Source organism: Oncorhynchus mykiss, chromosome 5, assembly GCF_057628025.1.
Source record: "Oncorhynchus mykiss isolate SJ-2025 chromosome 5, ASM5762802v1, whole genome shotgun sequence".
Classification (NCBI taxonomy): Eukaryota; Metazoa; Chordata; class Actinopteri; order Salmoniformes; family Salmonidae; genus Oncorhynchus; species Oncorhynchus mykiss.
Window position 1 is genome coordinate 76,969,150 of NC_143026.1, and position 18,089 is coordinate 76,987,238.

The window sequence follows — 18,089 nt, forward strand, 5'->3', positions numbered from 1 at the left end:
ATTGACAATTACATGAAGTTGATGTAAAGAGTCAATATTTGCAGTGTTGACCCTTCTTTTTCAAGACCTCTGCAATCCACCCTGGCATGCTGTCAATTAACTTCTGGGCCACATCCTGACTGATGGCAGCCCATTCTTGCAAAATCAATGCTTGGAGTATGTCAGAATTTGTGGGTTTTTGTTTGTACACCCGCCTCTTGAGGATTGACCACACGTTCTCAATGGGATTAAGGTCTGGGGAGTTTCCTGGCCATGGACTCAAAATATTGATGCTTTGTTCCCCGAGCCACTTAGTTATCACTTTTGCCTTATGACAAGGTGCTCCATCATGCTGAAAAAAGGCATTGTTTGTCACCAAACTGTTCCTGGATGGTTGGGAGAAGATGCTCGGAGGACGTGTTGGTACCATTCTTTATTCAAGGCTGTGTTCATGTGAGTGAGCCCACACCCTTGGCTGAGTAGCAACCCCACACATGAATGGTCTCAGGATGCTTTTTTCCGGATGACCCAAACAATGGGAAACGGGATTCATCAGGCAAAATGACTTTACCCCACTCTTCAGCAGTCCAATCCCTGTACCTTTTGCAGAATATCAGTCTCTCCCTGATGTTTTTCCTGGAGAGAAGAGGCTTCTTTGCTGCCCTTCTTGACACCAGGCCATCCTCCAAAGGTCTTCACCTCACTGTGCGTGCAGATGCACTCACACCTGCCTGCTGCCATGCCTGAGCAAGCTCTGTACTGGTGGTGCCTCTATCCCGCAGCTGAATCAACTTCAGGAGACGTCCTGGCGCATGCTGGACTTTCTTGGGCGCCCTGAAGCCTTCTTCACAACAATTGAACCGCTCTCCTTGAAGTTCTTGATGATCCGATAAATGGTTGATTTAGGTGCAATCTTACTGGCAGCAATATCCTTGCCTGTAAATACCCTTTTTGTGCAAAGCAATGATGACGGCACGTGTTTCCTTGCAGGTAACCATGGTTGACAGAGGAAAAACAATGATTCCAAGCACCACCCAACTTTTGAAGCTTGCAGTCTGTTATTTGAACTCAATCCGCATGACAGAGTGATCTCCAGCCTTGTCCTCGTCAACACACACACCTGTGTTAACGAGAGAATCACTGACATGATGTCAGCTGGTCCTTTTGTGGCAGGGCTGAAATGCAATGAAAATGTGTTTTGGGGATTCAGATCATTTGCACGGCAAAGAGGGACTTTGCAATTCATTGCAGTTCATCTGATCACTCTTCATAACATTCTGGAGTATATGCAAATTGCCATCATACAAACTGAGGCAGCACTTTGTGAAAATTAACATTTGTGTCATTCTCAAAACTTTTGGCCACGACTGTACACTATATATACAAAAGTATGTGGACACCACTTAAAATAAATTTGATTTGGCTATTTCAGCCATGCCCATTGCTGACAGGTGTATCAAATCAAGCACACAGCCATGCAATCTCCATAGCCAAACATTGGCAGTAGAATGGCCTTACAGAAGGGCTCAGTGACTTTACAACAAGTCAGTTCATCAAATTTCTGCCCTGCTAAAGCTGCCCCGGTCAACTGTAAGTTCTGTTATTGTGAAGTGTAAACATCTAGGAGCAACAACGGCTCAGCCGCGGAGTGGTAGGCCACACAAGCTCACAGAACGGGAAGTACGTAGCGTGTAAAAATCCTCTGTCCTCGGTTGGCACACTCACTACCGAGTTCCAAACTGCCTCTGTAAGCAACCTCAGCACAATAACTGTTCTTCGGGAGCTTCAAGAAATGGGTTTCCATGGCCGAGCAGTCACACACAAGCCTAAAATCACCATGCGCAATGCCAAGAGTTGCTAGAGTTGCTAGAGTTGGGTAAAGCTCAACTAGAGTTGGGTAAAGCTCGCCGCCATAGGACTCTGGAGCTGTGGAAACGCGTTCCCTGGAGTGATGAATCATGCACCATATGGCAGTCCGACGGACTAATATTGGTTTGGCAGATGCCAGGAAAACGCTACCTTCCCCAATGCATGGTGCCAACCGATTATGATTTTTCAACGCTAATACCAATAATGATTATTGGAGGACCAAAAAAAGCTGATGCTGATTAATCGGACGATTTGTATACATATATTTGTAATAATGACAATTACAACAATACTGAATGAACAATGAACACTAACTTAAAATAATAAGTAAAATAATAAAATCAATTTAGTCTCAAATAAATAATGAATCATGTTCAATTTGGTTTAAATAATTCAAAAACAGTGTTGGAGAAGAAAGTAAAAGTACAATATGTGCCATGTAAAAAAGCTAACGTTTAAGTTCCTTGCTCAGAACATATGAAAGCTGGTGGTTCCTTTTACATGAGTCTTCAATATTCCCAGTTAAGAAGTTTTAGGTTGTAGTTAATATAGTATTTATAGGACTATTTCTCTCTATACCATTTGTATTTCATAGACCTTTGACTATTGGATGTTCTTATAGGCACTATAGTATTGCCAGCCTAATCTCGGGAGTTGATAGGCTTGAAGTCATAAACAGTGCTGTGCTTCAAGCATTGCGAAAAGCTGCTGACAAACGGAGGAAAGTGCGGTTTGAACGAATACTTACGAGCCTGTTGCTGCCTACCACCGCTCAGTCAGACTGCTCTATCAAATATCAAATCATAGACTTAATTATAATAAACACACAGAAATACAAGCCTTAGGTCATTAATATGGTCAAATCCGGAAACTATCATTTCAAAAAACAAAACGTTTATTCTTTCAGTGAAATACGGAACTGCTCTGTATTTTATCAAACGGGTGGCAACCCTAAGTCTAAATATTGCTGTTACATTGCACAACCTTCAATGTTATATCATAATTATGTAAAATTCTGGCAAATTAATTACGGTCTTTGTTAGGAAGAAATGGAGAGAAGTGTTAACTAATGTGTGTGTGGGTTCTCCCTGACTCACAAAAACAGTGTCACAGTACATATCAACCTATACATAGGCCACACAACATTGTTTTCCGCCTCCTCAAGCCATCTTTAGAGAAGCCACAATATATAGTATTCTCTGGTCCAAGAAATCTATAGATTGACCAATTGTATTATATTCCCTGGTGTAAGCAATCAATACAGTAGATAGACCAATGATATTGTATTAACTGGTCTAACAAGCAATTACTGTGTTCTCTCATTCCAGCACTTTGTTAGAATACTCTATTTATGGAACTTTCATCTTGCTTTGCTTGCACCACACTCCTCTCTTTCCCCCTCAAACACGCCCCAACCTCACCCCCCAAAACACATACACACACCCCCATACCTTCTTGTCGTTGTCAATATTGTTGAAGTGTGTGTGGTCAGTCTTGGCGGTAGCATCCACTCCGTCCAGGTCAGTGACGCCGCGGTTAAACTCCTCAACAGTACTGTCCGGTAATGGTAAGGGAGCCTCCTCCGCATCGATGTCTGTCTCCACAGCAACCGCCGACTTCTCCGCTCCTGTTAACTCCCGGGCTGAGTGAACGAACACACCAACACATTGTCAGAAGGAGGGCCAATGGCGTAACAGACTTCGTTGCTAGAAAAAAAGTTGCTACACCACAAGAGGTGGAGAAACATAAAAACATGAGAGGAGGGGAGAGGACTCAGAGGTATTTTGTTGAAAGTTGCTACACCAAAAGATGAGGAAGGATGACAAAAAAAAGAGGGGGCAGGAGGGGAGGAGCTTCATTAAGGTGTTCTCCAGTGGTTCTCTTGTTCTCTCAGCTCTGACAATTAACACTCCAGATAAGCCCATTGGCTGTGCTCAGAGGCTCCTGAGGCTTACACTAGTGGGACAGACAGAGAGAGCTGGGATCAGCTCTCATGTGCGTGTGTGTGTCAAATCAAATTGTATTAGTCACATGCTTCGTAAACAACAGGTGTAGAATTACAGTGAAATGCTGACTTACAGGCTCTTCCCAACAATGCAGAGAGAAACATCGAAAAATAATAGAAAGATAATAACACAAGGAATAAATGTGATGAGTCAAAAGATTTGGTGCAAAGGGGGGTCAATGCAGATGTGTGTGTGTGGGTGTGTTTGTGTGTATGTGTGAGCGTGGGTGCTGTGGGCTCATCTGCCTATAAAAGGACGCAGCAGTCACTAGAGCCAGTCCTCCCACCACTGTTCTGTTCTACAGGCACAGTCTCTCTCTATAGACTGACTCATCTGTGATGCTATCCTCTCAAATGGTCTCTTACACTCAATCAGGAGTGTGTTTGTGTGTGTGTATATTCACCTGAGAGCGTGGACTCCTCGTTGCAGGTCTTGTCATTGTTTGCGTCCTCCTGTCCATCTGCGTTCTGGTGTGTGTGTTGCAAGCTGAGTTTATGACACACCTCGAACGCCTGGCCCACCGTCCGCACGATACGCATGGCCTGGGACTGGAGAGGATAGACGAAGGAGAGGGAGGAGAGGGAGGAGGGGATGGAGGAAAGAGACAGAGGGAGAGAGAGAGAGTGGTTATTCAATGTTCTTTGAGCTACTGTGGATGACTTCTCTCTGTCCTTCAATTAAATATACTGTTCTCGGACCAGAGAAAGAGATAGGGAGAGTAAAGGGGAGAGACAGGCAGAAGAAATCAATAGCATTCCTATTCTTATAAAATAGTTGGAGGACGACTGGGAGGTAATAAGAGGTTGTCAAAGAGTAGCCAAGAACACTTCATCACACCACAATCAGAATGACTGGACAGGATGAGTGTGTGTGTGTGTGTGTGTGTGTGTGTGTGTGTGTGTGTGTGTGTGTGTGTGTGTGTGTGTGTGACAGGTAAAAGGAAATACTCATAGCCTGTTATACATTAAAAAGTATTAGTAAGTTCAAAGTATGTGAGGATCTTAAAACATCTAAGGTTAAAAAGATCATGCATTCAGTATTAGTTGATAGAGATTGATAACATTCATATAATTGTGTTAAAGTAAAAATCCATCAAGCGTACAAAGGGTACGAATTGTGAGAGGAATGTGTAAACGTTATATTGATTACTTTATTTTGTGGTGCCTAATGGAAGGAAAGAATGTTTAAATCTGTGATCTACTAAATGGTCTTAATCTATGAGTCTAAGATCGATTGCTCTGGTCTCCACCCAAGTTCCCGGGGAAATCGCGGTCTTTTCTCATTGCACTAAAAGTTCTCATTGAGAAAACAAGATCGTATCACTCTCATGATTATTTCTCCCCTTTTTCCGGGTACGTTATTGATGAACAAAAAGAGTCATTAAAATGTAATAACTCGCTAGCATGTCAAGAGTGTTTAAGGTGTGTCTTAGTAACATCTTGAGGAAGTTAGAGTTAAGTTTGCAGAGAGCAATATGAGCCCTTTTTTTATATATTTTTTTATTTCAGTTCTCATTTACAATTGCGACCTGGCCAAGATAAAGCAAAGCAGTTCGACACATACAACGACACAGAGTTACACATGGAGTAAAACAAACATACAGTCAATAATACAGTATAAACAAGTCTATATACGATGTGAGCAAATGAGGCGAGATAAGGGAGGTAAAGGCAAAAAAAGGCCATGGTGGCAAAGTAAATACAATATAGCAAGTAAAACACTGGAATGGTACATTTGCAGTGGAAGAATGTGCAAAGTAGAAATAAAAATAATGGGGTGCAAAGGAGCAAAATAAATAAATAAATAAAATAAATACAGTAGGGAAAGAGGTAGTTGTTTGGGCTAAATTATAGGTGGCTATGTACAGGTGCAGTAATCTGTGAGCTGCTCTGACAGTTGGTGCTTAAAGCTAGTGAGGGAGATAAGTGTTTCCAGTTTCAGAGATTTTTGTAGTTCGTTCCAGTCATTGGCAGCAGAGAACTGGAAGGAGAGGCGGCCAAAGAAAGAATAGATTTTGGGGGTGACCAGAGAGATATACCTGCTGGAGCGCGTGCTACAGGTGGGTGATGCTATGGTGACCAGCGAGCTGAGATAAGGGGGGGACTTTACCTAGCAGGGTCTTGTAGATGACATGGAGCCAGTGGGTTTGGCGACGAGTATGAAGCGAGGGCCAGCCTATGAGAGCGTACAGGTCGCAATGGTGGGTAGTATATGGGGCTTTGTTGACAAAACGGATTGCACTGTGATAGACTGCATCCAATTTGTTGAGTAGGGTATTGGAAGCTATTTTGTAAATGACATCCCCGAAGTCGAGGATCGGTAGGATGATCATTTTTACAAGGGTATGTTTGGCAGCATGAGTGAAGGATGCTTTGTTGCGAAATAGGAAGTCAATTCTAGATTTAACTTTGGATTGGAGATGTGGGTCTGGAAGGAGAGTTTACAGTCTAACCAGACACCTAGGTATTTGTAGTTGTCCACGTATTCTAAGTCAGAGCCGTCCAGAGTAGTGATGTTGGACAGGCGGGTAGGTGCAGGCAGCGATCGGTTGAAGAGCATACATTTAGTTTTACTTGCGTTTAAGAGCAATTGGAGGCCATGGAAGGAGAGTTGTATGGCATTGAAGCTTGCCTGGAGGGTTGTTAACACAGTGTCCAAAGAAGGGCCAGAAGTATACAGAATGGTGTCGTCTGCGTAGAGGTGGATCAGAGACTCACCAGCAGCAAGAGCGACATCATTGATGTATACAGAGAAGAGTCGGTCCAAGAATTTAACCCTGTGGCATCCCCATAGAGACTGCCAGAGGTCCGGACAGCAGACTCTCCGATTTGACACACTGAACTCTATCAGAGAAGTAGTTGGTGAACCAGGCGAGGCAATCATTTGAGAAACCAAGGCTGTCGAGTCTGCCGATGAGTATGTGGTGATTGACAGAGTCGAAAGAGTCAGAGTCGAAAGCCTTGGCCAGATCAATGAATACAGCTGCCCTGCTCGGTTGCAGCGAAGAATAGCATCGTACTGAGAGTAGCTGCCATTTTATGTCGATTGTGAATAAACATGTGCGTTGTTAATAAGATATTTTGCGGTGTTATTTGTATAATGGTTTTTCAAACACTTTATTGCCTGTTGATAAATTGAGTTATGGTTTACTGAGTTAAAGCTTTGTGCTTGACAGTTATATTGAAATTAGTATCTGTTTCAGTGAATTACAGTGTATACTGTTGTGACTTGAATAAGCCTTGTACCCTAAAAACTATCTATTTCCTGTAGATCTGTTGTTCTGTAAAACGTGTTACTTTTGTAAAATATTTGCACTAAAAGTTCTCATTGAGAAAACAAGATCGTATCACTCTCGTGATTATTTCTCCCCTTTTTCAGGGGCGTAACATGTGCGTACATGTGTGGTGCATGTGCGTCTGTGGTTCCGTGTGGCTCAGTTGGTAGAGCATGGTGCTTGCAATGCCACGGTTCGATTCCCACGGGGAACCAGTATGAAAATGCATGCACTCACTACCGTAAGTCGCTCTGGATAAGAGCGTCTACTAAATTACATAAATGAACATGATGGATTAGGCCAGGGTTGTCAAACTCATATTGCACCGGGGGCCGCACCTGGTCTTCAAAGAGGTCCGGAGGACCGCGCTGAAAATGTGTTACATTTCCTCACCGTCAAAATGTGCAAATAATAGTCCTCTATCCATAGTCTAGCTTTGTTTTCAGTGGTTATAAGTGAGCTGTACAAAGTCAAGAAACTGTATAATTTTTACACAGTTTTGATTCTTTTTTTTGTCATTTTAAAGTATATTGCGTCCACCCCTGTATGTTTGAGACCCTTAGATTAGACAGAGATGGATTGTGACAAGAGTGTGTGACATTGGTAGCATTGCAGTCTGAACGATTGGCTCTCTATTCGGCCGAGCAGAGAGAGGCAGAGGACATTTCCATTCACACACTGCCTTGCGCTCGCACACACTCCCCACACACACAATTTCATTCACACAGCCTTTTCCTTGCACCAGGATTACATTCACAACCGTGTATAATCAATAGTAGGTACAGCACTAGCATTGTTAGCCTTGTTAGAGTCTATACACAGAAAAAAGATGAGATTAAAGAACCATTTACTAAAAAAGGTTATATACGGTGCATTCGGCAAGTACTCAGACGCCTTGTCTTTTTCCACATTTTGTTACATTACCGCCTTATTCAAAAATGTATTCAATTGTTTTTTCCCCCTCATCAATCTACACACAATACCCCATAATGACAAAGCAAAACAGGTTGAAATTTTTGCAAATGTATTAAAAATAAAAATATAAAATGTGCATAAGTATTCAGACATTTTACTCAGTAATTTGTTGAAGCACCTTTGGCAGCGATTACAGCCTCAAGTCTATGACCCTACAAGCTTGGCACACCTGTATTTGGGGAGTTTCCATTTTTCTCTGCAGATCCTCTCAAACTCTGTCAGGTTGGATTAGGAGCGTCGCTGCACAGCTATTTTCAGGTCTCTTCAGAGATGTTTGATCGGGTTCAAGTCTGGGCTCTGGCTGGGCCACTCAAGGTCATTGAGACTTGCCCCGAAGCCACTCCTGCGTTGTCTTGGATTTGTGTTTAGGTTCGTTGTCCTGTTGGAAGGTGAACCATCGCCCCAGTCTGAGGTCCTGATCGCACTGGAGCAGGTTTTCATCAAGGATCTCTCTGTACTTTGCTCCATTCATCTTACCCTCAATCCTGACTAGTCTCCCAGTCCCTGCTGCTGAAAAACGTCCCCACAGCATGATGTTGCATTTAGGTGCCTTTTGGCAAACTCCAAGCAGGCTGTCATGTGCCTTTAACTGAGGAGTGGCTTCCGTCTGGCCACTCTACCATAGACGCCTTATAGGTGGAGTGCTGCAGAGATGGTTGTCCTTCTGGAAGGTTCTCCCATCCACACAGAGAAACTCTGTAGCTCTGTCAAAGTGGCCATCGGGTTCTTGGTCACCTCCCTGACCAAGGCCCTTCTCCCCCGAGTGCTCAGTTTGGCCGGGCGGACAGCTCTATGAAGAGTCTTGGTGGTTCCAAACTTCTTCCATTTAAGAATGATGGAGGCCACTTTATTCTTTGGGAGCTTCAAAACCACACACATTTTTTGGTACCCTTCCCCAGATCTGTGCCTCGACACAATCCTGTCGCGGAGCTCTACGGACAATTCCTTCGACCTCATGGCTTGGATTTTGCTCTGACATGCACTGTCAACTGTGGGACCTTATAAAGACAGGTGTGTGCCTTTCCAAATCATATCTAATCAATTGGATTTACCACAGATGGAGTCCAATAAAGTTGTAGAAACATCTCAAGGATGATCAATGGAAACAGGATGCACCTGAGCTAAATTTCTAGTCTCATAGCAAAGAGTCTGAATACTGTAAATAAGGTATTTCTGTTTTTTATTTTTAATACATTTGCAAAAATTTCTAAAAACATGTTTTTACTTTGTCATTATGGGATATTGTGTATTGATAATGGAAAACAATAATTTAATCAATTTTAGAATAAGGCTGTAACGTAAGAAAATGAAAATGTATATATACAGTTGAAGTCGGAAGTTTACATACACTTAGGTTGGAGTCATTAAAACTAATTTTTCAACCACTCCACAAATTTCTTGTTAACAAACTATAGTTTTGGCAAGTCAGTTAGGAAATCTACTTTGTGCATGACACAAAGTTATTTCACTTATAATTCACTGTATCACAATTCCAGTGGGTGAGAAGTTTACATTTACTAAGTTGACTGTGCATTTAAACAGCTTGGAAAAGTCCAGAAAAATATGTCATGGCTTTAGAAGCTCCGGATAGGCTAATTGACATCATTTGTCAAAGGTATACAATATTTTTTTTAATGGTTAGAAGGAATACAACCAAAAGTAGGGATGAATATGCAAACCAAAACTTTTTACAGAAAATACTATTTGAAGCTATGTGATGCACCTGTGGATGGATTTCAAGGCCTACCTTCAAACTCAGTGCCTCTTTGCTTGACATCATGGGAAAATCAAAAGAAATCAGCCAAGACCTTAGAAAATAAATGGTAGACCTCCACAAGTCTGGTTCACCCTTGGGAGCAATTTCCAAATGCCTGAAGGTACCATGTTCGTCTGTACAAACAATAGTACGCAAGTATAAACACCACGGGACCATGCAGTCGTCATACCGCTCAGGAAGGAGACGCGTTCTGTCTCCTAGAGATGAACGTAATTTGGTGCGAAAAGTGCAAATCAATCCCAGAACAACAGCAAAAGTACAAAAGTATCTATATCCACAGTAAAACAAGTCCTATATCGACATAACCGGAAAGGCTGCTCAGCAAGGAAAAAGCCACTGCACCAAAACCTCAATAAAACAGCCAGATTACGGTTTGCAACTGCACATGGGGACAAAGAACGTACTTTTTGGATTGATGTCCTCTGGTCTGATGAAACAAAAATATAACAATTTGGCCATAATGACCATTGTTATGTTTGGAAGAAAAAGGGGTAGGCTTGCAAGCCAAAGAACACCATCCCAACCATGAAGAACAGGGGTGGCAGCATCAAGTTGTGGGGGTGCTTTGCTGCAGGAGGGACTGGTGCACTTCACAAAATAGATGGCATCATGAGGGAAAAAATTATGTGGATACATTGAAGCAACATCTCAAGACATCAGTCAGGAAGTTAAATCTTCGTCGCAAATGGGCCTTCCAAATGGACAATGACCCCAAGCATACTTCAAAAGTTGTGGCAAAATGGCTTAAGAACAACAAAGTCAAGGTATTGGAGTGGTCATCACAAAGTCCTGACCTCAATCCTATAGAACATTTTTGGGCAGAACTGAAAAAGCGCGTGCGAGCAAGGAGGCCTACAAACCTGACTCATTTACACCAGCTCTGACAGGAGGAATGGGCCAAAATTCACCCAACGTTTTGTCGGAAGCTTGTGGAGGGCTACTCTAAACGTTTGACCCAAGTAAAACTATTTAAAGGCAATGCTACCAAATACTAATTGAGTGTATGTAAACTTCTGACCCACAGGGAATGTGATGAAAAAAATAAAAGCTGAAATAAATTATTCTCTCTTACTATTATTCTGACATTTCACATTCTTAAAATGACGTGGTGATCCTGACTGACCTAAGAAAGGGAATTTGTACTCTGATTAAATGTCAGGAATTGTGAAAAACTGAGTTTAAATGTATTTCACTAGGGTGTATGTAAACTTCCGCCAACCAACAGTCGGTGTGGCAGGTAGCCTAGTGGTTAGAGTGTTGAATTAGTAACCAGAAGGTTGTAAGATCAAATCCCTGAGTTGACAAGGTAAAACAAAAAGGTTATTTTCCCCTTGAACAAGGCAGTTAACCCAATGTTCCTCAGCCGTCTTTGAAAATAACAATTTGTTCTTAACCTACTTGTCTAGTTAAATAAACATTAAAAATATATATAATAGTTATGTTTTTTTTATGTATAGTTTTTCACAATTCCTGACATTTAGCTTCTTCCTAAATCAAGCATTCACTTGGCAACAGCAGAGAATCCCGTTCTGGATTAAGAGACTTGCTGCCTAATATTTGTTTTGTACAAGCAGCAAACTGAGTAGCATTTTTGAGTTACTTCTACACTTGTATCTATTAGATAAGAAACTGTACAAAATGTTTGCAATGTGCTTAACATTTAGTTAGCATTCTCTATGGGATTTTACATGTATTTGTTAGCATTACTAACCTTTGGATTACAGAGTATCAGTGGGGTTTGAAAACAGAGCCAGTACCGGTATTACAGAATATCCCGGAGAGAATGGAGCAGAAGACACATTTTTGTTGTTCTCTATAACTAATGGACAAAGATGTATTGTATTGAAGTCAGCCAGAGTTGATGTGGGCCACCAGTGCATATTTACAAACTATGCTTGCATATAATGACAATACAGTCCAAAAACCTATGCTGGTATTATTAGTCCATTATTTAATTGTTTATGAAATTATATTCTTAGCTAAAAATGCCATAATAAATGGCAACATTCAGTGTTCTACATGGAACCATTTTGGTTCAGTGAAGAACTTTAAGGGTTACCATATGTGAAGCAAGCGACAGAACCCTTTTTGGTTCTATAAGGATTTTATTTTTTGGAAGAGTGTAGCCCAGATTAAGGACCAGCAGCACTAACATTGTTAGCACCATTTGCCTTGTTAGTCATTAGCCCATATTAAGTACCAGCAGTACTACCATCGTTAGCATTGTTAGAGTTGTAAACCCAGATAAAGGACCAGCAGTAGAACAGCCCCCTAAAGTTAGTGTGTCATAATGACTCTCTCAGTCTCTCTAACTGCCAAGCCTTTGTTCTGGGTCAAGGTGTTTTCCCTCCAATTCAGCCTGCCAATTAACAGCCATTATGGCTCAACAGTTTCTCAGACAGTCATTAAAACAGACGGGGCTGGGGTGCAACTGTGACTGCTCTGAACAATGGCAGGGGGAATGAATAAGAGGATGTCTTTGAAGATGAATTATCAGATTCATTAATTAAAAAAATGTAGCCAGATTGGTGAGTATTTGCATGGTCAAATAATGTTAGCCACCTGCTGGCTCTGTATCCTGGGTGATGGACGCCCAAAGCTATGCCAGGGCCCGTGTCTGAGACTGGCAGAGAGTGGCAACTGGCAATGGATAGGAAGGACACACACAAGTCAGTCTCCCATTAGTCCAGGCCTCTGGTCTCTAATGGGTTCTCCCTGCAGGTCTCCCCCTCGTTTAACTGTCTGTGATGGAGACAGCCTCGTTAATTACACTGCTTTAAACTGTCCACAGGAGGACAGCTTGAGAGGAGGGAGGGATGAATTTATTTGTATTTATTAAAATGTATTTAAAAAGGGAAATCCCATTGAGACCAAGGCCTCTTTTACAAGGGAGCCCTGCAACACAATCATACAAATTCCCAATATTTACAATTCCAATGCAATAAAGCATTTATGAAAAGTAACTTACAAAAGTTATGAAGTCATGAAAAACAAACATTCCTTAATAAAATAAGTAATCAACCAGCTGTCTGAACTGCCCTAGCGGCACCAAAACATCCAACTTTAGAGAGTCCAGGAGAGGGAGGAATGGAGAGAGAGACAATAACAGAAAAGGGGATAGGGATCAGTGTTGCCAACTCATTTTCAGGGGAAGTTGCTAGGGGCCTGTCAATTTGTTGCTAAAAGTAGCTAAATTACATTGTGATGTCATTGCGTGATGCCGTCATTACGTAGAATACACAATAACGTTACTCAAATTGACTGGCCATCTCGGTGAAAAATATGATTTGACATTTGTTTGTTTATTATCACATATTTTTATTTGTAAAAGTAATATAAACACAACACATTTTACATGATCCGATGTTTTTATTTTTAAACACAAGACATTGAATTATTGAACATTTACACATTACCCATTATTGAACAATTACATTTTATTTATTTTCTTTTTGACTAGTAAACCTACACATTCTGAACAATTATAGTTTGAAGCAGAGTATTGGTAGTTAGTTAACATGCTACCTAACTGATCAACAATAGGTACAAGCTAATAACAAGGTATATATGCTATCTTATTGACTAGGCAGCTCTCTCCAGGTTGTTGTGCTGCTTGGCTGGCTAGCTGCTCAATGGTTTCCTCCAGATATTGCCACTGTTCTCGTTGACACTGCAGTGCACACTGCCACCATCAGCTATGTGTCTCCGCCAGTTCCAGAAAGTCCACTCCTTGCATACGTACTGTAAATATGATGAATCATAGATTGGCAAGGAAATCCTCTTCATCTTCACTGTCCAACTGCATTGTCACGGAGCTGGAAACAGCAGTAGAGGATGGAGTGGCCTTAAAGCTGTACGCTGCTGTGGTGCCAAACTGCTGCAAAACTTCACTTGGTAGTTTATGCTGGTAACAGGTATCACCAGACAGCTTACTTCCATACTGCACCAGGAGTATGGATTTGAGAGTGTGCAGTGACATTCAATTTCTTAACCACACTCATTTGGCTGAACAGCCGTTCAACCTCCGCATTTGAGTGTGGCAAGGAGAGGGCAGCGAGTGCAGCTTTGCACAGTTGTTCAAATGGACTTGACCCGGAAGAGTCCGTGTAGTCACACACTTCACTCCAAAACTCGACTGTATTTTCAGTGAATCCCACCTAAACAGAAAAGGTACCCAAGGTATAGAGATGGACGGAGATGTCCATCAATGGAATCCTTCAGGACATCAATTGTTGCCATAGAGTTGACTACTCTGCTGCAAATTGATGTTAAGAAGTGTACCAGATTGTCAAAAAGCTTGACAGCATCCGTTTGCTCTCCCTCAAATGATTTCACTGCAACTTGTAAGTCGGACAGGATTGATTTCAAGAATGTCAGGTAGACATAGTTGGTCTTGCCCATGTACATGGTGTGGAGCACATCCGCCATGTATCAATGCTCACTGGCCTTTGTCAACTCAAAGTGGAGCTTCAATTCTTTCCACTGGCTCAATATACGAGTTACCGCAGGCTCAATCGATAGCCAACGTGTGGCACACACTTTGGTAATCCGCAGGAGTTTCTGGCCACAATTAATGGTGGCATACACTGCTTTGTACGCCTCGTGCCGTTTTGGGGAAATCAAAAACCAGTTGTAGATTTTCCTGATTAAGTACTCAACGCTCCTAGGGATGGTTTCTTTGGATGCTGGACTGACAGTCAATTGTAAAAAATAGCACACACAGCAGATGAGTACCAAATTGGGCAATGCACATTCTTCCTTTAAAATCTTGTGCACCCCGGTCATCACGGACGCATTATCAGTGCCAATACCCTGAAGATTCTCTTTTTTAAGGTTACACTTCTGAAGAAACTCAACTACCGCCTTTGCTATTGATCTGGCATTACGCCGCTCCAATTCAACCAGCCCGAGAAATATGGACACAATGGTTCTTTTTTTAGCACTGAAATACCGAATCACCACACCCAGGTATTTCCAGACACTGACATCAATGGACTCATCCAAAAGGAGACTGAACTTCTCATCCCCCACATCTGATGTTACACTTTTCAGAAAATAAGGAGCCAGTACTCCCCTAATCATTTCTATGCACTTGGTGCATTTGGAAGTTTGTTGCTGCCACAGAATCTGAAAAGGCAGCTTTGCAAGCCATACCTACATGGTTGCATGCTAGCAGCGAACAATGCTCCGCAATGGCCATTGCCATAGTAGCTTCTGCACTTTTGCAGTTCTCCACTTTCTTAACCAACTGTGGTAATGTAGACTGCGTTGTGGGGTTGTACAGTTTTGATTTATTTATATGCTTTGCTGTTGCACAATGTTTTTTGATGTCATACATTTTTGCAAGCATATCTGATTTGAAGTACGCACAGTATGCCCGACAATCATCCCCAATTACTGGCTTCAGCCACAATTTTAATTCAGGTACAGACTCCCACTCTTTTCTGTACAATTTTGATTGAGACATGTTAATTGATGTTGTAAGTTCTGTTCAAGATCAAACAGTCGTGACCAACTACATTCATTGGGTTTATCTCGTTGAACGCATACTACTGCTGCTGCAGTCAGCCAACAATGATTTGCAATTTGCTGAAATTGCTGCTGGCCTGCTGTTGCCTGTGCACGAGCTTAGCACAGGCAACAGCATGGAAATGCGTGCATTTGAATCTGAGTCACTTTTCAAAAGTTGCTAAATGTTCCAAATACATTTTTTTTAAAGTGTCTACATTTGTTGCTAGGTGCTGTTTGAAATACGAAGTTGCCAGGGTTGTCTGAAAAGTTGCTAAATCTAGCAACAAAATTGCTAAGTTGGCATCACTGATAGGGATAGAGAGAGAGAGATATCTTAATGGGCTAACTGGACCAAACGTGGAGAGGTGTGTCTGTGTGCAATGGTAATGGAAATTCTGTAAGGATTTACAGGTTCCCAATCTCAATGTTCTACCATGCTGTTTGACTTGTGGTGTCTGGCCTTTTTCACTGTTGATCTGTGAATTCCTTTAAGAAACAAATAACTTGAAACCAAAAGTACTCCCTATTCTCTCTGTCTCTAATACGAGCAGGTCTTGTAGAGGTAGAATACAGTACAGCCATGGGCCTATAACACTTCATCACTGTTAATATCAGTGTAAAAGCTGTGAGTGTGTGTTGTGTGTGTGTGTGCGCACATGCTTGGCATAGTTGATAGGGGGGGGCAACGAGTGAAAGTGTGTGAGAGCGAATGTGTGTGTGTGTGAGAGGGTAAGATAGAGTGAGTGTAAATGTGTGAATTCCTTTGCTACATTTAGCACACATTACTGGACTTGGCTTAGTAATGTCAATGGGACTGTGGATAACCTTACCCCGCAAGAGAGGCGAGAGAGAGCAAAAGAGAAAGTGTGTTTAGGTTTCTCACCTTCTTCTTGGACTTGAAGACGTTACAACGGAAGATGTTACTCTGTCCGTCTCTGGCGATGTAGCTGAAGATCTTCAGGTCCTGGGAGTCATGAGACACATAGAAGATCCTACAGGACAGAAACAGAGGAAATGGATACACAACCAAAAGTAACCATAGAGGAGGGACACAGGGCTGAACAATAACTCAATCTGTTTGTGTAACTCAACCTCTCACGCAAACATCTGATTAACGCCAATGGATGACAGCTGACTAATTCAAAACAGAACTACTATGCCAAAAATAAGTGTACTATATTGTTTCGTATTGAGACTATAGGCCGTTTACATCATGGCATTTATTTGTTTTATTCAACAAAGCTAGCCCAGTCAAATAATGCCTTTCTCTGCTTAGAGGTTCCTATTAAACTCTGTGTAACATTGACCCGTAACGCTGTCGTGTAAGCTACAATTCAAGCGGAAAATTGTTCTAATTGCTCTTTAAATGCTAGACGTCAATAAGCTCCGAGGTAGGAGACATCACACACACACACACACACACATTATTACACAAGAACACACACACACACTCACACAAACACCCCTAAAAGACAAATCAGAGGTCAGCTACTGCGGTGAGAGAAAATAAACACAACCTTTAATTAAGAACTGTGTGTGTGTGTCACGCCAGGGGCCTAGCTGACGTCCAATGACCTCTTGGTGGCTGCAGTGCGTTATGTCCCTGCCTACTCTACACTATGAGGTTCTTCACACTTACCCTCCCCTACACATACACGGCAGGGTGACCTAGTGGTTAGGGGGCGGCAGGGTAGCCTAGTGGTTAGAGTGTTGGACTAGTAACCGGAACGTTGAAGATTGAATCCCTGAGCTGACAAGGTAAAAATATGTTGTTCTGCAGTTAACCCACTGTGCCTGGGCCGTTATTGAAAGTAAGAATTTGTCTGGTTAAATAAAAATACACTGAGTGTACAAAACATTACTAGAGGTCGAACGATTAATCGTAATGGCCGATTAATTAGGGCCGAGTTCAAGTTTTCATATCAATCGGAAATTGGTATTTTTGGGCGCCGATTTTCCGTTTTTTTAGTTTTATTTTTTACATGTATTTTTATACCTTTTATTTAACTAGGCAAGTCAGTTAAGAACACATTCTTATTTTTAATGACAGCCTAGGAACGGTGGGTTAACTGCCTTGTTCAGGGGCAGAACGACAGATTTTCACCTTGTCAGCTCAGGGGTTCCAATCTTGCAACCGCACAGTTAACTAGTCCAACGCTCTAACCATTGCACTCCACGAGTAGCCTGCCTATTACGCGAATGCAGTAGAAGCCAAGGTAAATTGCTAGCTAGCATTAAACTTATCTTATAAAAAACAATCAATCATAATCACTAGTTATAACTACTAATCCAGTTTAGCAGGCAATATTAACCAGGTGAAATTATGTCATTTCTCTTGCCTTCATTGCACGCAGAGTCAGGGTAGATGCAACAGTTTGGGCCGCCTAGCTCATTGTGAACTAATTTGCCAGAATTTTACGTAATTATGACATACATTGAAGGTTGTGCAATGTAACAAGAATATTAAGACTTAGGGATGCCACCCGTTAGATAAAATACCGAACGGTTCCATATTTCACTGAAATAATAAACGTTTTGTTTTCGAAATGATAGTTTCCGGATTCAATCATATTAATGACCAAAGGCTCGTATTTCTGTGTGTTATAATGTTATAATTAAGTCTGATTTGATAGAGCAGTGACTGAGCAGCAGCAGGCCCGTAATCATTCATTTAAAAAGCAGCTCTTCGCAAACACAG

The 18,089-nt window shown here is 41.8% G+C and overlaps 1 protein-coding gene across 1 annotated transcript in view; it reads right to left on the reverse strand.

Annotated features, from left to right (window-relative positions):
• The window catches only part of LOC110524577 (carboxyl-terminal PDZ ligand of neuronal nitric oxide synthase protein), a 166,569-nt gene that overhangs the window by 52,572 nt on the left and 95,908 nt on the right, over positions 1-18,089 (reverse strand). Inside the window, exons 5-7 of the mRNA XM_036978424.2 lie at positions 16,275-16,383; positions 4,258-4,402; positions 3,300-3,490 (exon numbers count right to left, since the gene is read on the reverse strand). Of these exons, the coding sequence (XP_036834319.2) occupies positions 3,300-3,490; positions 4,258-4,402; positions 16,275-16,383 (445 nt within the window). The remainder of the gene's footprint in view (positions 1-3,299; positions 3,491-4,257; positions 4,403-16,274; positions 16,384-18,089) is intronic.